The 19,996-nt window shown below is 41.3% G+C and overlaps 1 protein-coding gene across 7 annotated transcripts; it reads right to left on the bottom strand.

Moving 5' to 3' along the window:
- Positions 1-177: 177 nt before the first annotated feature.
- On the bottom strand, positions 178-15,638 carry LOC110050169 (aquaporin-3-like). Of its 7 annotated transcripts, none has more exons than XM_020756056.2 (8): positions 15,557-15,637; positions 9,107-9,325; positions 5,567-5,659; positions 4,336-4,462; positions 3,530-3,667; positions 3,040-3,158; positions 2,241-2,458; positions 178-1,524 (listed from the first exon to the last, which is right to left on the bottom strand). In XM_020756056.2, exons 3-8 carry the CDS (start codon positions 5,639-5,641, stop codon positions 1,368-1,370), a joined length of 834 nt encoding a protein of 277 aa, XP_020611715.2. In that variant the 5' UTR covers positions 5,642-5,659; positions 9,107-9,325; positions 15,557-15,637; the 3' UTR covers positions 178-1,367. The 7 variants fall into 7 exon arrangements, with proteins under 7 accessions (XP_020611715.2, XP_020611712.2, XP_089133586.1 ...); XM_020756053.2 differs by having other exon boundaries at positions 5,567-5,662; positions 15,557-15,636; XM_089277460.1 differs by lacking the exon at positions 9,107-9,325 and having other exon boundaries at positions 5,567-5,662; positions 15,557-15,638.
- Positions 15,639-19,996: the final 4,358 nt, after the last annotated feature.

Below are 19,996 nucleotides of genomic sequence, written 5' to 3'. Positions count from 1 at the left end.
GAATTATACGTAAACCTTTAGCGGGAAGGTAGCGGTATCGTGATTTGCGACTGGAAATAACATAGTACATAGCCAATATGTGGAGTTTCTACTGCGCAGGGTCGATATCAATTAACAGTAAGAACATGCTGGGAACGTTATATTACTTAAACGCAACATAATTACAGAATCAGAATCTAAAGAATTTTCAGTTACTTTTAATCTCATTCATTAAGAAAGATTGGAATCCAGCTCATTAGCTGGGCGTTTTGTTAGTTACCACAACAACAGCAACAACAACGACCATAAACAAAATATTTTTCAATTGTCATATACAATACGTAACAGATGCAAGGTTAGATAAGGTGACAATAACTACGCATTCAAAAAGCCATATTTTATCATACATGTTGTTTGACACAATAATAAATGCATTTAGTAGAATTCTACTAAAATACTAATGCAAATGCTGCAATCTGATTGGCTGAGCTAACCGTACACTTTCAGCCATTAGAGTGCAGTGGCTGTCAGTCGTCTACGAAATGGCGACGTTTTCTGATATTCCAGAAGTTTTGGAGGAATGTTTAGATGCAAACGAATAATTAAATTCTTGAGAAGACTGTAACAGAGTTATTTACGGTTTCTTGACCTTTTTAAACTTGAAGTCATTGAAAAACGGGTGCACGCGCGCAGACAACTACAAATTTCCAATGTCCATGCGATTTTGATAAAGTCTACAGTTTAATGATACATGGAGAAATAATTGGAAACCATTATTTGCGTTCATTTAGTTAGAATCCTAGTAAAATAATTAGATAATTCGCTCTCTATTTCTATGAGTTGATAGCTAATAGAGAACGAATAATCTAATTGTTAAATAGAGTTCTTTCTAGTGACATAGCAGCTAGGGTAGTTCTGATACTTCCATTTTCAATTGTAATTTTGTTTATGTTTGTAAACGTGAGATCTGGAATGGTACAGTTTGACAAAGTGTGCTATAAGCAGAAACATTTACCAATCTTCTTATTTTTGGCTTTGAGACTCATTTACTAATTTTCCAGTATCTCGATCTGTGACATTTTGAACGCTTGAACCCTCTTGAACTGAAAGAACTATAGAATTACTTGGCAGGGTCCTACAACAGAAAACGGCCTAGCTACTGGTTACATCTTTGTACATATTCAATGTGCTACGTCTTTACTTATCAAGGCTTAAGTCTTGAACTTCAATTACCTTCCAAGGTAATTATTCGCTTTTCTCCTACAGACGTTTCTATACTAAATGCGACTATGAGGACAAGTACACTATATAAGACACCACTGAAAAGTCCTTAGTTATCATCAGCTGTCATGAAACACGATGATTCATCCGGAGCACCCACTCTGTCTTCAGTTACTTGTAATGATACTCTCGAGTTCCGTGTTAGCCGGCCTCGGGTCTTCTTGAGGGTGATGCATCTCGATAAGACCGATGTAGGCCAACGCCCCAAGAATTCCGCCCAAGAAACAACCAACTATTGGTACCCAGGACCAATTGTTTCCCGCGCTGTGAAGTCAAAACATATCATTTAATACGTTGGTCTCAAACGGTGCAAGGTTAATTTGCTCCAGACTTTCGCTGCATTTAAACAGTAGTCGTAAAAAGCAATGCACGAAAGAAAATAGCTTACAGAACACAGCAAAAGAATATTGAGGGATAGATTTTACTGATTGCCGAATGTTTCGACGATGCGAAATGCAAATCACGAAACGAAAACGCAGCGGCTAAACGTGCAATGTAATGTTTTCAGTCCGAACTCTGCCACGACTTAACGAAAAACTTAAAGCTGACACGACCCAATATAATATTAATCAGTGGAAGATAAACATGCATTCCAAAATTTAGAATAGTCCAAATTCGACATGCAGTGTTTTGCTCGGCCGTCTGAACGGACGGCGTTAGTGTTAATTTATAAGAGTTCGCTGTAACATTGAACTCCAAATTTGTCAGCTGAAAAAATGACCGATGGCCGAAATCTGAGTTTTGATAGCCAAGGAATGTCCGAGAATTCAACTGACAGCTGAAATTTCAGCACCCGGTCTTAATAATGGCCAAGCTCAAACATGGATTACTGATCCAAGACCCCTTAGTGAAGTGCTCCGAGTCCCTCGCCGCTCATTAAGAAAACAACTTGAAGATTACTACTCCAACACATTGTATTATGGGCGATTCCTCTACTTGTTCTAATGCAACTAAAATCAAGTTTAAAAGTCCATACTTACGTGAACACACCCCCGCCCCATCCAGCTATTGCGGTAAAAAGTCTTGGTCCCAGATCCCTGGCCGGGTTAATAGCGTATCCGCAGTTGTATCCGAAAGTGGCGCCAATAACGAACACGACCAGACCAATCATGACGGGTATTGAGCCCTTGTCAGGAGTATTGTTACTCTTATCGATAATGGCGAAGACGCAGCCAACCAACAGGGCTGTGCCAAACACCTACGAAATACATGGACACATACTAGTCATGCAATGCTTCCTCGTCTACCGTGAAACACCACTCGCCTATCTGTCTATGCCCGCCTTTCTGTCTGTCAATCTGTCGGTCTGCCTGCTTCCTGTCTACCTGCCGGTCTATCTGTTTGTCTGTCTGCCTGTCTACCTGTCTGCCTGTCTGTCTGTCTGCCTGACTGCCTGACTGCCTGACTGCCTGAGTTCCTGTCTGCCTGACTGCCTGTCTGCCTGACTGCCTGACTGCCTGACTGCCTGACTGCCTGACTGCCTGACTGCCTGACTGCCTGACTGCCTGACTGCCTGACGGCATGTCTGCCTGTCTACCCATCTGCCCGTCTGCCCGTCTGCCTCTCTACCTGTCTCCCTGTCTCTCTGTCTGTCTACCCTCCTTTCCGCTTATCTTTCATCAGCTAGGTTGGTAAATTTACCTAATTCTTTTGTATTCACATATTATGTTTTGTAAAGTAAGTTTAATATTAATAAAGTAAGAAAGCGCGTGTTGTTGTTGTTGTTGTAATTATCAAGCAATGATCTATTCTAGATGCCAATGATTTGTCTTTGTTTACCTGATCACCAAAGCCATTCCCAATTGACAGGTAGTCCTGAGGATATGTAGCCCAGATCCCTGCAGTGCCATTTGGACCCAGTATCTGGCGGACACCTCCATCATATTTGTTTAGGGCGTCTATAAGATTACAAATGACATAGAAAAAAAAAGGATTATTGTTGGGTAACAAAACGACGGTTTCATTTCAAGCAGTGTTTCACATAACCATGTTGTTTCCAGGACAGAAATCTGTTGTTACGCTTGCGCAGTTTAGCTAATCACGCCACTAATGAGACTATATGCTGGTTGAATAGTTTCCAGCTGAAGTAAACAGAAATGTTCACATTAACACCGGTCCAAATATTCACCAACACTGTGGACATCTTTAGTAAAACTAAACCTTTCGCAGTAGAATGCTTCATGATTTCATGATGTGTGCGCGCGGAGTGAGAAAATAAAAGCCGTCAACCTAAGAGTAAGAGAATGCTCTGAGCATGGATAAAACTTGCCATAGTAAACTCCATAGACACAAGCAGAAGCCACGAATGCTCCTAGCATTTGTGCTGCCCAGTATACGGGTACTTTAATCCAGGGAAGTCTTCTCACGACAGCAAATGCCAACGTCACCGCGGGATTCATGTGAGCGCCTGCAAAGCATGATATTTACAAAAATGTTATTGGATAAGCGAAATCTACTTCGGAATTGATAATAAGTAACCTAGGTTAGGTTGTTCAAAGTTTAATAACACAAAGACAGGGTTAGCTCCACTTCAAACGCAAGATGTTTTACAAGTAATTAAAAGCATTATCCGCTCGATATTGTGTCAAGCATTGCTATTTTTAGCTAATCTCGAACAATAACATAGAATTAGTCCACAAAATAAAATTTTAAGCCCGCATTACTTATTTTAATCGGCTTCCGAACAATCCTGCCCTCAAGTTCCGTCATGTACCAGCAGAAAGGTTCAGAGCAGAAGTCACGAAGGAATTTCAACACTTTTGGCTTTTTGTCAATCGGTCGTTTAGCGTGCATTTGTTGGACTTATGTCTTGGGATATTTACTGAAAAATGATTCACGTCATACCCATTTCCTAGTGATTTTGCCATGGTCCATGTTGTCAATAAACGGGCCTGATAGACTGTATTTGCGCCGTTAAGTTCCACAACTAAGTTCTTGATAATAAAGGAATAAAGTACTGTCTGCAGGTCCCCTTGTGTCAAAATGTTTCTAAAATAATTTGATCATCACATTGGGTGCAAGGCAGTTTAAAATAAGTATTTTATATCTACTGCAGTTTCGCTGCTCTAAGCTTACCTGAGATTCCCCCTGCCCAATAACAACCGAGTGTGACTCCAATTCCCCAACCGAAGTTGACTGAGAAGAAATTTCCAAACTTCCAGTTACTAAGAACCATCTGAGCCACTGAACCCACTCCAAAAGTCTGCAAAATAACGTAACAGAAAATTACGGCTCATGAATTTTCATCTCTTATTAATATCCTTCCTGTCTTGCTAGTCCATATGCGCCATGGTATTTCTGCATCTTTGGCATAAAAACCCCCTATCAAGCTTTTTTCAAGATTTCTTTCAATGCGGCAGTAAAGTGCAAGGATACAATACTAGATATGCAATTCTGGGAAACAAAAATAGCTTACACAGCGACTATGACTATTCACTGGGACAATATCCCCAATGTCCCAATGCCTTAGCCCCAATGCTCTTAAAGATCTCAGTGCGTTCAGCCTCTCTAAACAAGTGAAATTTTACGGTCTGAACAACATTCCGGAAGCCTGTTTTGATTTTCTCCATTGTATTATACCATGTACACATCTCTTCTCTAAAGAAACATACAAAAGCTGGGGGACTGACTAGACAACTTTCGGGTTACTTCATTCTCCTGACTCAAATTGTTCAATTTTTTCTGTCCTGAAATAAACAAAATAGAAATAATTTACAGTATCTAGAGAGGAAGTCACATCAGCCTTAACTAGTTTTCACCCGGGTCCTCTATTCTGGTAGAATTGGAATTTGGAGTGATCGTTTTTGTGGAGGGAGGAAAACCGGAGAACCCGAAGAAACACCTTCGAAGCAAGGCGAGAACCAACAACAGACTCAACCCACATATAGCACCAGGGGCCCGTTTCTCGAAAGCCCCGGAAGCCTTTCGGGCCCGCAAAGCGATTTTTAATTAATCTGTATCTAAAAACAAAGAGGTGTAAGCACCTGGAACTTTTTGTATGAAGAGAAACTCTCTTCATGTTAAGAATATGTCAATAAAACAGTTTTACAATCATAAGGTTTGAAGATTTTGCTACGGGTTTCCGGGTGCGAAAACTTTTCGGAACCTTCGAGAAACGGGCCCAAGGCCGGAATCGAACCCGGGCCACATTGGTGGGAGATGAACGCTCTCACCACTGCGCCAGCCCTGCTCTCCTATTCATATACATTTTATAAAACTGTAAATGTAGAAGTGAATACAGTTGTTGTATAGTGGCCACCCCCCTCCCCCCACCCCCACCATAAATTAGCAATCCTCTTTTACTCACCAGTAAAATGAAGGTGGCCGCGAACTCAGCCGCAGCTTCTCTCATCAAGGCAGGTAAACGAAAACGAACAGCCATGGTAACGTCTCAGTAATTCTGCTGCGAAGAAATACAACAATGGTTCAAACCAGTGGCCTTTGAAATGTTGACGCATCTCTGCCTGATTACCTATACTCACTAACTACTTTCTGAGAGCAAAAACAAATAGGAGCCACGCCTGAGAAATGATCGAGATTCTGTACGTTGAAGCAGCTCCCTTAGCTCTAGACGTTCTGTAGAACCCATCGGACCCCCATTCACTTGAGTCAAGGGATTATCAAGACAAGTTCCTTGATAATCTCTTGCTTGAGTATAGGATTTTTCCCCCTTCCCTCTCGACCCCAAAATGACTAGTTTTACCCTGCTTGAGACATATGTAAGCGTACACGGCCATTAGTTCTTCCACTGAGAGAAGCCGCAGTGAATACATGAAAATCTTACAGAAAGCGGCAAGTAAAATATATTCCGTCTAAAACAACAGAATCTGGAATCGATAGTTCGGGCGAGACAAACGTGAGAACGGGAGCTTTTATTTTCAAGTAGTATATATTGTCAACTTGCTAAGACTCTCCTTTCTTAGCCAATGCCATGCATTTATAACTGGATTTCTAGCAACTGAGGAGTACCGCACTACATTTACGAAATTAGTATTTTTACATTTGTTGTTATTGTTGTAGACCGTAGTCCCTCTACTTGTCCTTCTGATGTTGATTGCCTTAAGACATTTATTAATAGAAAAACCAACCTTATTTGTTTGCAAAGCGTGATCCAGCCCTAGCCATTTCTTTCTGTTTGACAGTAATCGATACGATTGTTAAGCTGAGCGCTAGCAAACCCGATTGGGAGATAAATGTGGGTCAATTCAATGAAGTCGGATTAAGAAACGATGGAATGGACAAAACGTGACCGAGACAACAGTCTTCCCAACTTGTTTACCAATCTAATGATTTAACTCAATAACAGGTAACTTGACAGGAGCTGACAGATTAAGGTCAACCCAAACGAGAAATCAAAGAGAGTCCAAACGACTTGAGGATTGAAAGTTTGTCGAGTAGACGCGAGCTTGTCCTCACACTAACACTACGACCACTTGGCTGCCCATGTTGGCATTACAGCGAAAAGTTTATTGCTGTTGTATCTCACTGACCATGTTCTGGTTTCCTGGTGGTCGCATTGGAACAACAATATATTAAAAACGGGAACAATGGTGTTAAGACTATCCACAAGTTTGATGCGGATTACGCTGAACAAGAACCTCGAGCTAAACGACGCACCTACCAGGGGGTAAACGCGTCGTTCTGTTAAACCAAAAGATAAAGTTGTAATGTCTTGTTCAAATATGTCAGTAACGCAACAATGAGCCAGAACTGTTTTTAGGAGTATTCAGTTATCGTCAATCTTTACTAGATTCTTGCGTTCATCGCGATATAAACGGGTTTATCGATACAAACAGCATGATTATGGTCCGATTATGCGCTAGGACGCCTCCTTCTTGTGTACTTCCCACTATGGAAGTGTCACCGGTCAGCAAGATGTGCCCAGCTTTTCTTTCTGTCATCATAATCTGACCTTAATTCCATGGATTTTTCCCCTCAACAGATCGACATTGAAACGACTGTAAACATTCTAGAACCTACAAACGTCGCACGCTGACGTCCCACGTCGCATGCTGACGGGAAGGGACTGGGACAATTTTTCCCAGTCCAGGCTTTCCAATATTACTCTATTGAATTGTGCCATACATTTCTTTTGGGTGGCTCGCTTTGAATAGCACAATTTCACCTTATTCAGTTGCTGTTTGTTCCGTCAAAATGGACGCACTTTAGCCCAGATATAAAACATCAGCACAAAACGCAGTGACCCAAAGTGTGCACCCGATATGCAAGAGGCATGAGAATTGGTGTGACCTTCGCCATAACAAACGATTGGAAGAAAGCCAAGAACCCACTGATAACCCATACGATAACGTAAATTTTATATTTATGCAAAATACATGACGATGGCAATGAAATGAGCCGCAATGTGACAGAATGTTAGAATCTCAACATTGCTTTTCCGTCCGTTCAGTGGTAATCAGTTCACAAGGCTCCATCATTTCTGGGTAGTTTTGTTCGCAAGCATTGTCATCCGTAAACTTATTACCGCTTACATTTTTTTATTCGCAAGGAATGCATGTCGGACTAAACCAGCTCACACATCACATTGAAGTCTTGTTAACACCAGGTAAGACGCGGTGTAAAAAGATAATCAAGAGCGTTTCCTCTGAGGCGCATGGTTCGCGCGCATTCCGACACTTTACAATTTAAACTTTTTCTAAACGTGATCATATCGTGCGAGTGATTTCTCCAGCGTTTGCTTCAGGTTAGCTAATGACCTCTAAACTTCCGAATGCCTTTCTTTCTACGTAGTTTCCAGTGCTCTAGTGAAAATGAATCTGAAAAATTTCAATTTGGTCGTTCACTAAAGCTAGCAAAACACTACTCAAGTACAAAAAATCAACTTACCTTCTGTTGGTATGAGCTTTAAGCAGCTCGAAAGATAAAACTCTCCTACAGTTCTAAGATTTCGGATGCGAATGAATGTTTGCTTTGGCTTTACCGGTTATTAACCCTTTATGACAGCTTTGTCTTGACATTAGATAAGACAGTCGATTGCACTGTTGACATCTAGACTTTTAAACTGGCCTGGACTTTTGGAATAATGGTCTACCGGACTATTACTTCAATTTCCCACAAACTTTGGCCTTTCTTGGACCAACATTATGTGACCAGTGGATACAGCAAAGGAAAATTATAAAGAATTATTGAGGTAAATAAATACAACTTTAAGGACACGCTACGAATTAACGTATCCAAGACTGAAATCTAATCTATTCATTTTTACCGTTTATTAAGTGACATTTTGACAGTGGTTGGAGGGGGCTTCTTGTCCCCATAAGGGTCCGATAATTGTTTTTCCTCACCGTAGCACGCAACTAAACAAATTCACCGTCAAGTACAGTTTTCCGGGACGGAAGAGTGTTTGTTCCACGTATATACAAGATCGCCATGTTAACCGATTGACAAATCAGGGGCACCCAACGACCGTTTTCTCTCGAATGCTTTTAAGCGCTGTTTTAGGCTATCTGGGGTACTTTTAAAGTTCTGTAGGTTAATTTTAGGTTGCGCTAAAAAAAATTATCTGTTCAGTTATTCTAGGAGAACTTGAGTATTCTCGAATTTATTAGAGCGTTTTTGTCCATTTCCCCGAAAACCTTAGATCTTATCGCCTTTCAGAAAATGATAGCTGACCTTTTTTCGGTACCCAAAACGACATTTTTAACAATCCGAAGACAACAGACATTAAATTTCTCACATCACGAAAGTTCGAGATGACAATTCTCTTAAGAAAATCAGAGGGGATTAAAGGCCTTCCGAACAGATAAGTTACCGAAACGATTCGTTGGGTGCCCCTGACAAATGAAGTGAAATTCTTTTTGACATATCTAGTTATGGTTAAACTAACCTCGGCGCAGGAGAAGTCAGTTACACTCTCAGTTAAAAGATCCTCTGACCACCGCTGGAAGCAAAATACACTGAAGAACAGCGCGCTAAACACACAGACGGAGCAGGTATCTCAGAGCCTCACGAATCCCAGGGTCTGATATGACTGAGAACGCTTCACAACTTGCCTTTGTTACTGAGGTTAAGGTAAGTGGCCATCTCAGAGGGTGGTAAAGGGGACCTAGATCACGTTTCACGAAAATAAAAAAAGGGTCGTTCACTATTCACATAAAATAAAATGGGCATTTTACGTATCATAACTCAGGGAGGAAACTTTTCAATCAAATTTAACAAAATGAATGAGATTTTGAAATTAAATGTCCAATGAACAGCCTTGTTCGACATGTGTCATTTCTGTTCGCCTTATTTCCACCAAAAAAAAATTGAGAAGGATCGAATGGATTTCACAGAGTCATGCCATGTTTATTACGTAATGAGAAGTGTCGAGAATAACACAAAACATAATCAGTCAAAATAAGGGTTCACGGCAAGCATTTATTTCTTGTTTCACAGAAAGTTACCATCATGCTTAACAGCTAATAGCCTGCGCGCAGGCTCTTTGCGTGGCTTACCCCGAGAAGAGTCTGTCTGCAGGCTATACGGCTGCTAACAAAATCACGATTTTGACGCCGGAGAAAAAAATCTAGCCCTTCGACTTTTAAGGGAAAAAAATAAGGCAATTTACAACTCAGAAAATATCCTTTATCAGCATCACATCACCGAATAGGCACTGACATTTATGATCAATATTTATCACTGTCTTTATCATGGATATACGCTTTTTTTGTTCCTGCAAGACTACTTTTCAGGCCAATAGTTCAGGATCAGAGCCTGGAACAGATGCTCACATCTGATGACAGTTTTCGTCCTTTGCTTGGCAAAGCATTTAGCTGACTTTTGATTTTCACGTGCGACACAAGACATCCAGACAACAATGAATGGATTATTTTGGCAAGTCACGAATATTTCTTGCTGTTATATTTTTGACTTCTCTCTATGGATAAGCTATGGATTTTATGGTTCAAAATAGCAAATGATCATGTACGACTGATGATCAAATAATGATTTCGGGGAAGAAGTTGTAAAAACCGGGATTCCATGGTTATAGCATTGCGTGTAAAATTATGACAGTCATTAATGTCTCAGAAAATTAAATGAGTAGCTGGTTTTCACATGACGTCACTAAAATTCGAACTACAAAGGTATTGATCTTCCTGAGATTTTACTTTAATGATGTATAACAGCAGCTAAAAACTAATATTCATACAAATTTTCGCTCCGAATGGGTTCTTGGTTTTGTGCTACACTACGCTTGAATTTTTACATGACGGCCTAGAGAGCGGTCATGATGGTTAAAAAAAGTCACTTATTTCGGGGAACTTGGCTATCTGAACAGTTCATGTCTTAGAAAAAGTATTATTTTAATGTTTTAGAGTTCCTCGAGGGATACATTCACGCTTTTGTAGCAAAACTCAGTGACGGATGTTTCTGTTGGTTTCCGGCCGCCATGTTGGTGCCCATACGGATTGGCCCCAGCATGGCGTCTCCATACAAATCTCTATAAATTTGGGTAAAAAATTTCTCCGCATATCTCGCATAAGAAAAATTGCTGTGACCAGAATTTTGGCGAGAGTCTTTGCGTATTTACCTTCTTTCATTTCCCAGATTCTGGACTTTATCTATTGACTGGTTTTGATTTTTATTTTGATCTATTTTGAATTGCGTGACACTGAAAACCAGCAATAAGGTTTGGAATGCAGTGCAACAAGCCTAACTTAGGTGGGGGGGGGGGGGGGGAGGGTTTGGAAGAGGGGTAGGGAGGTGGGTGAAAAGGAGATAGAAAATAGTGGGATTAGTAGAAGATGGGAGGTCCGTCTTATGCCTCGAGTTTTCTTCTCCCAATATCTCAGTTCATGTGAAGGTGAATTAATCAACATGACACGAACGTAGGACAAAGGAAAATTCTGTGTCCCGGACAGGAATCGAACCCATGACCTCCCGAACACCGGGCGGGCGCTCTATCCATAGGCTCGATTACCAGCCGCTGTTTGGGAAAGGAGCCCGCGCTCCTCCCCCGAAATCACGGCTGGACTCGTGGACTTCACATTGTTACTTTCAACCAATAAGAAAAATGCCTGCCTGAATCGAGCAGGCTGCATAAATTAGCTTTCTCGCAGTAGCAAAAAAGTTGTGCGATATGAAGTGCGATCGCATTAGTGGGACATTTAACTAAATACCGTCAACTGATGAAATCTTGCCTGATCGAAACCATAGTGGCATATACCAGCATATACAACACGCAAAATAGTCAACAGCCTTATGCGTTAGAATCTATATTTGAATCATGTGGTGCCAGAATGTCAGATAACGAACAAAGTCAACGAAGAGAGGGATAAACGCAAACATCGATCTCAAGAAACAAAACACTCAGTCGAGTTGATGTGCACGGCAGTCTTCTTGAAGGGAAGCGACACCAGTCTCTGGCGAAGCCAGACAAAATTAAATTTTTAAATGAGCCGAAGCAAAGCGAACTAGCAAAACATAAACATGGTGTCAACACCACGCACACCATACAACATCATGTGCGTGACCTTTGACATGACAGTTGCTACACCATAGTCAAACAGCTCTGCTCTGCTCTTCTATAGAACACAACATGTAATGCCCTTCCCCAACAATAATGTGAAACAAAATAGGTTGGAGGGCCAAAATTAAAAGAAGTTGCGAAAACGTCACAAATTTTACGAGCCGTAGGCATCATGTGGGCCTGCCTATGATTGTCATCAGATGACATTTGCGGCCACCTGAAGCGCCGCAAGAATTAAATCATGAAGTTACGTCACAGACATGCTTTGCCGCTCACGCGTCCAGCCGTCTCTTCTCGGGGAGGAATGTAGACCTGACTCGAGAAAGCGGCGGAAATCGAGCCTACCCTATCCACTGAGCTACGAAAACTCATGGAAAGCAAGGTCATTTAACTGAGTTCATATATGACAGGTGTCCTGGGTTCGATTCCTGTCCGGGACTCAGAACTTTTCTTTGTCCCACGCTCGTGTCATGTTGATTAATTCACCTTCGCATTTCATTACCGAGCTTAAAATTCACCATCATTATTAACTTATCACTCATCTCAGTTCATATTTTACCACAGGATCTTTTCTTGGTTTTAATAACATATATGGTACATATACATATTTCCTCCTGGATAGAAAGTGGTTGTGTTATCCAAGAACATGTATCGCATGAATTTAAGTTATTAAAAGTCAGTCAATGCGTCAGAAAAATCACTTTCGTTATTCCAGGGCAGAATAGATAATTTTCCCGTCCGAAACAGTTGTGACTAAATTAGGAGGCAACGAAACTGAAGAGCCATTTATACGAGAAAAATAATCCGCGGCTTACACAAGCCGTGGATTAAATAAGACGCGAACTTGCCGTGCAAACGGTACATTTTAGCCAGTTCACGTCTTACACAAGCCGCGGATAACAGAAGCCGCGGCTTGTGTGAGACGAGGGTTTTGAGCTCTGCTTAAATAAGCCGCGGCTTATGTAAGACGCGAAGCCACTGGTATAACTGGTATCGCGACTTGTTTGCGGCTTACGTAAGACGCGAACTCACACTGCGCAAGCGCAAGTTTTTCCCGCGCTCGCTCGAGCGCTCGCGTAATTTCGCGAAACCTAACGCCGACGGAAACCTAATAACAAAGTTGCCTGGCATCTTACCTGAGATGATAAAATTGTCTTTCCAATTTCCCCGAACCGTTTCAATCGGATCTCGAATGTTAATGATTTTGCAATACTTAGTTTGCCTAATTTGTTTTTAACGCTGGATTCGGACTATATTAAGTTTTCGTACTAAAATAATTAGATTATTTCAGCTTTATTTCTTAGCTATTTCTAGCTGTAAATTTTTTCAAAGGTTTTACTGGGATTAAGTTGAGTACTTGGGACAAAGTGCGAAAGAAACAACAAGCAGATCACAAACAGCGACAAAAACGACCTCACTTGGTGTTTTGCGCAAAGATATTTTTCTTTTTAAGGCTTGTTAAAGTCGTACGCATTTAGCCGCGTAGAAGATGGCATTTTAAAATTGAGGAAACGGAGGGGAGAAAAACGCGATGAATGAGTAACCCGCGATATTACTCACAGTTTCTACTTTTTCATCTTGGTTGTACTTGCTGCGTATGTTTATACAGACACCTGAAACCGGTCGCATACTGTACCTTTGCCAAAAAAGTAAAACTGGCACTGAAAAAAAAGAAAGAAAGACTGTATCTGCCTCTTTTCTAAATGTTACTTTTCACATTGCCCTCGAACAATTTGGACTGTTGATCCGTCGAACTACTTTTTTGGTTGCTTGTTTCTTTTTTTATAGATCAATTGGAAGAAAACGTCGAGGCAAAAATATTGTACCTGACAGGCAAGGGACACAACAAATCTTAATGGATAGTGACACTGGATAACTTAATTTTTTTTTTTTTTTTTTTGCCTGATCTCTTCCGCGCGCACATATAAAGTGACTATAAATTTAATAGATACAGTAATGTTCTTAATCGCTTTCTAAACACGCTACAACATCGTAACACTTAAGAATACGATTGGACAGGACAGGCTGAGTTTGACCTCAACAAGAGGGTCGTGAGTGGCTAAGTAACGTATACTAAATCTATTTCTATACTCAAAACATCAAGTATAATCTGAGTAATTAATGTGATTCATGTACCTGCATTGCACGATCGGGCAAAACGGGTCTTAAACCTCAACCAGTGCACATCACGTTCAACCCGTTACTCGCTTTTTAACCCCGACACTCTATACCATAATTGGCACCATCAGAGCTCAAAGATAGAGTGACTTATTTAGGAGACAAAAACCACAAAATAACTAAAACTTAAAAAACATCGTCTGGTTGAGAGGGAATACAGGGAGAAAAGAGCACTTGGAAGCTGAAAAAGGGAAAGAAAGAGTTAAGAAACTTGAGAAAGCGGCCATTTCCTTCTTCTACAAAGGCGTGACTGACTATCATCCTGAGAACGTGTGAACGCCAAACACATTGTTTGATCTCACTTCAAATCTATTTACAGACCATAAGCCCAAAGCCAGCTATTTTTTACATTTTACCACAACATGATCTAGTGAAGGCTTGGAGAATCAATGTCATACACAAGAAGAAATGAGTAAGATTCAGATGACAAGGAGAGAATGGTTGAACAAACTGATATCTGAGTTTGCGTTTCATCACCGGGCCTTTTCTAGTGTTCCTTTTTTATCGTTTATTATGTCGAAAAGTCCAGCTTTTTGTCCCCCGTTTCACCTGACATGAAAACCTGGCCAGAGTTAGTTTTAAGTCAGTTTAACGAGGATTCTAAATATCTCATAACGCTGAAATAATTGGATTACTTAGCCATATTTTAAGCTGTTTACCTAACATATGTATTTGTGAATTATTTTAAAGTTTTTTTAGGATTAGGTTTGAGTTCTTGGCACCACAAGAAAACAGAAACAAATAAACTGAGCAATCCAAAAACGGCAAAAATGATCTCAATTGAAAGTTACCAGTGGACGTCCCCGGAATGAGGCGAAAACTATTCAAGTTACGCGACTAAAAAGCCAATACAGAAAGAAATAAGACAAAATAAAACTTAAGAAAAGAAAGAAACTACTCCTATAGTGTTGACCCTGTTTTTTTTTTGTTTTTTTTTTTTGTCTCGTCAGGTCAAAATAGCCGTGTTCTATACGGTGCTATATTCTATTACTTAGTTTATAAAGCTTAATTGTTGTTGTTGTTCTAATTCTGGCGATGACATGCAGGGGTGAAGGGGCTTTTTCGCTTTGCTTTGAAAATCGTGCTCGATTTCACACTAAAAATAGTTCACAAATTGCATTTCTCAGTGACTCACCCCCCCCCCCCCCTTCCTCGCGCTGCACAACGCCAATTGTTTCAAATCGTAACATGTAACCTACTCAACGACATTCTGGGGAAGGGGCTTTTTCGCTTTGATTGAAAAACCATGCTTTATTTCAGACTAAAACAGCTCACAAATTGCTAAATGATTCATCGATCGAGCCAACCCTCAGGGCTCCCCCCCCCCCCCCCCCTTCCCAACCCTAAGCAACGCCACAGGTCTTTCGAATCGTGACACGCACTGTATCAGGCGCGTAAAAGATGCACTTTAAAGGCATGTAATTACTCCAAGCCTGTTTGCTGTGTTGATCAAAGTAGAACTGACTGAGAGAATGCAACCAACCTTGCGGTGGAGCACGGTCGCCTGAACTGTTGGTATGTTTGTGAATTTTTTAAATTGTCAAAGTGCAATTTAAATAAAAGGATTCATAAGTGACTGAAAGACATGATAGATGTTCTGTACTCAGTACATTAAGCATGATAGACTAGTAGATCTAATACTTATACCTGCAAAACAGTCGTTCGATCTTCACTTGTTGGCACTGTACCTCACCGTCACTCGTTGTATTTGCACTGTTTATATGATTACAACAACCAGTGTTCTTCGCTTGACCCACGGTGCTCCGCAGGCTATTCGTTTCAAGGTAAATAAATATAGCCAACCAGACTTTTTAACCTTTCTTTTTAATTCTTTTTATCTAATGGCTACTATCGTAGATATGTCGAAAGGTAATTGTTTGTTTGTTATAAGGTCGGAATTTGCCTCGTTATGTCCAGGAAAAAAAAAATAGCGCAACAAAAACGTGAATCTATAGCAACTGGAAAATATCCATGGCTGTTTTTGTCTGCGATTCAATTGCAGAAATTCATTGGCTGGGAATTATTCTTTGACAAACAAATCTTTGTCGCTGGTTGCGAAGTTGATCCTGTACATGTAGCATATCTTCTTGTCACTTTACAGTATCCAGTCTCGCACGGTAACATAATACACGCACGTGGCGCATGTGTATTACGCGCACGTTGGGCACGTGATAGCTGCATTTCGTCGTGGGGAGAGAACAACCAATAAGGCAGCGTCCACGCTACGCCTGAGAAATCTCAAAACGCAGCTTTATTTCTACGGTTAGGACTACCGTCCTTACTAATCCGGACCGAAAACGGACGTTTACGAAAACTCGGTTTTCAGTTTCAGCGTGGAGGGGAAGCGTTTTGAAAACGGAGGTTTTCGAAAACGATGTGATTAACCCTAACCCTCGAGGGTGATTTCTGTCGCCGGTGATCGTTGCGTTTTCAAATTTCTCCGGCGTAGTGTGGACAAAAGACATTTGTTGCGTTTTTGGTGTGAAAATTCCGTTTTCAAATTTTTCCGGCGTAGTGTGGACAGAAAACATTTGATGCGTTTTTGGTGTGAAAATGTCGTTTTCAAATTTCTCCAGCGTAGTGTGGACAGGGCCCAGGTCTCCGTTAAATGCTGAAACAAGGCATCCGGTAGGTCATTCAAGATCACTACTGAGTACGATGTTGTTGTTGATGTCTATCAGGGTCAATACATACACACCTAACGATCTCAATTTCCAAACGATGCATGCCTTATCGGATCTAGACTACGAGTAGTCCCTCTTTCGCTTAGTCCGTCGCTCGTGACGCGAAAGAAATTCGCGAGAAAAAAATGGCCTTGCGAAATCCTTGAGGCTAGGAGCGCGCGAAAGGAGGGACTACCTCCTAAGCCCAAGAGTTTGCCCTTTCACGGCCGAGTGATTTTTCGGTGTAGGATTTCTCATCTTGACGTCCTCTTATTATCGCCTGTTATCAATAGCCCCAGGAGATCTGAATAAAATTGCTCTACTCTACTCTTCAAGTAGCCAGGCAAAAACATATGCCGTGAGAAGTATACCTTCGTTCAGTGTTCGTTCAGCGAAACTGCCAAAGAAGTTTTAAAAAGAAGACGGCGAAAGAGGCCTCTTGTAACGATTTTCGCTGCGTCTAAAAGTTATTGCGGAAATTTCAACAGAGTTTCAACCGAGAATTTATTTACATTATACATTATACATAGGAGATCATCCAACTGCGGTGAAATGTTTGCCGATAGCAGCGGAAAATTTCAGGTGAATGTTCGGTTTCAAGTAAGAGCCCGGTTCAATCTTTCAAATGGACGGCAGAAAAAGGCCAAGCTCAGTGAATTTATAGTCGCTGACTTAGACGATGCTGTTGAGCGGCGAAATCACTAAGAACGGGGTTGGTAACGTTACCTGACAAATAGGGGCGTCTGACATATAGGGGCGTCTGACATATAGGGGCGCTATATCAAAATACCAAAAGTTTATCATTACCTCTGCATAGTTAATGTGTCACACTAGTAATAAAAGGTTTAAAATGACAGCTTTGGACTTATAAAAAAGTGTTAAAACGACAGCTTTTGACTTCTACGGGAAGGAAAAGACTAATAATGAATTGGTTCGCTGAGTTGAGGTTCGAAGAATGGAGGTGTCGAGAAAGATCCAATTAGATCCACTGAAGAAAGATCCATCTAGATCCACTACAACGAGTGCTTTCTTTGTCAGTATTTGTTAAGTCCTAAACTTTCTAAATTCGGAATATTTTTCAGGATTTCATAATTCTTAAGAGAGTCATAAATGGCCGAAGTCTCCTCCTACATGTATTGCGACTCAAGTTCAGTAAACTTTAATTTGAATGGGGCGATCTGTTCCTGAAATTGGCACAGAATTGTTACAAACAACTTAAGCCACGCGTTTTGGCAAATTCATGAATGCTTCATGTTTTCAAAACTGATCAATCTATCGCGTTGTCTCTTTCGCAGCCGTTGTTGCGAAGGAATCTACATCGTATCTATCACGGGAAAAATACAATACATCGTTTTCAATGTCACGCAATAAGAAAATAAATACAACACCATACAGTACTAGTGGATAAAGTCAAGAAATAGATAAAGAAGATCATTATTTTTCGTACGGTTAGGTCTTTGCGTTTTCCTAAACTTAAGACATTCGTATAAATTTTTCACAGAACTTTATGGAGCCCACAGTACGGGAACGCCGTCTTGGATTACCTTCGTGGTCAACTAAATATGACGGCCGGAAATATTTTAAACATCAGGAACTTACTTTGGCTATCTAGGCGATCGATTATCTGTATTGAGCAAACGAGCATTTGGATTTAAGCACATTTCCTAATGCTCCAACTTCTAAAAAGGCTAAAAAACTTGAGATAGTTATATATTTTTCTACAAACGCGATCGTAGCTCCATGTCACGCTCCACTGCCATCAAAATACTCTGTTTGAATTGTAAACAGATATAAATTTACCGTCTCTTATGCCTGGCTCTCAAGTTTTGTCTACGTACACGTATTTAGAGAGGTAAGATTCGAGGCTTTAATTCCCATTTACGGCAAACAGCATATATTAATGTTTTGGCATTTCTCTTGTATACTCCGACATATAAGGGCATATGACAAATAGGGGCATCTGACATATAGGGGCATCTGACAAATAGGGGCGTCTGACATATAGGGGCAGCTGACATATAGGGGCGTCTGACATATAGGGGCATCTGACAAATAGGGGCATCTGATATATAGGGGCATCTGACAAATAGGGGCATCTGACAAATAGGGGCGTCTGACATATAGGGGCATCTGACAAAAAGGGGCATCTGACATATAAGGGCGTCTGACAAATAGGGGCATCTGACAAATAGGGGCGTCCGACATATAGGGGCATCTGACAAATAGGTGCATCTGACAAATAGGGGCGTCTGACAAATAGGGGCGTCTGACATATAGGGGCTTCTGACAAATAGGGGCGTCTGACAAATAGGGGCGTCTGACATATAGGGGCATCTGACAAATAGGGGCATCTGACAAATAGGTGCATCTGACAAATAGGGGCGTCTGACATATAGGGGCGTCTGACAAATAGGGGCGTCTGACAAATAGGGGCGTCTGACATATAGGGGCGTCTGACATATAGGGGCGTCTGACAAATAGGGGCATCTGACATATAGGGGTATCTGACATATAGGGGCATCTGACATATAGGGGCATCTGACAAATAGGGGCGTCTGACATATAGGGGCAGCTGACATATAGGGGCGTCTGACAAATAGGGGCATCTGACATATAGGGGTATCTGACATATAGGGGCATCTGACAAATAGGGGCGTCTGACATATAGGGGCAGCTGACATATAGGGGCGTCTGACATATAGGAGCATCTGACAAATAGGGGCATCTGATATATAGGGGCATTTGACAAATAGGGGCATCTGACAAATAGGGGCGTCTGACATATAGGGGCATCTGACAAAAAGGGGCATCTGACAAATAGGGGCATCTGACAAATAGGGGCATCTGACAAATAGGGGCGTCTGACATATAGGGGCGTCTGACAAATAGGGGCGTCTGACATATAGGGGCGTCTGACATATAGGGGCGTCTGACAAATAGGGGCATCTGACATATAGGGGTATCTGACATATAGGGGCATCTGACATATAGGGGCATCTGACAAATAGGGGCGTCTGACATATAGGGGCAGCTGACATATAGGGGCGTCTGACAAATAGGGGCATCTGACATATAGGGGTATCTGACATATAGGGGCATCTGACAAATAGGGGCGTCTGACATATAGGGGCAGCTGACATATAGGGGCGTCTGACATATAGGAGCATCTGACAAATAGGGGCATCTGATATATAGGGGCATTTGACAAATAGGGGCATCTGACAAATAGGGGCGTCTGACATATAGGGGCATCTGACAAAAAGGGGCATCTGACAAATAGGGGCGTCTGACAAATAGGGGCGTCTGACATATAGGGGCGTCTGACATATAGGGGCGTCTGACAAATAGGGGCGTCTGACAAATAGGGGCATCTGACATATAGGGGTATCTGACATATAGGGGCATCTGACAAATAGGGGCATCT

This window comes from Orbicella faveolata, unplaced genomic scaffold (genome assembly GCF_042242905.1).
Source record: "Orbicella faveolata isolate gen_17 unplaced genomic scaffold, um_ofav_v1 contig_46, whole genome shotgun sequence".
NCBI classification, from domain to species: domain Eukaryota; kingdom Metazoa; phylum Cnidaria; class Anthozoa; order Scleractinia; family Merulinidae; genus Orbicella; species Orbicella faveolata.
This window is presented reverse-complemented; position numbering and strand designations above follow the sequence as displayed.

Coding starts and splice junctions, on each gene's coding strand:
- LOC110050169 (XM_089277460.1), bottom strand. CDS start 5,641: ATGGCTGTTCGTTTTCGTTTACCTGCCTTGATGAGAGAAGCTGCGGCT. Junction 3,668..4,335: donor TTGGGCAGGGGGAATCTCAG/GTAAGCTTAGAG, acceptor CATGCTTTGCAG/GCGCTCACATGAATCCCGCG. Junction 1,525..2,240: donor TGGGGCGGGGGTGTGTTCAC/GTAAGTATGGAC, acceptor TTGACTTCACAG/CGCGGGAAACAATTGGTCCT.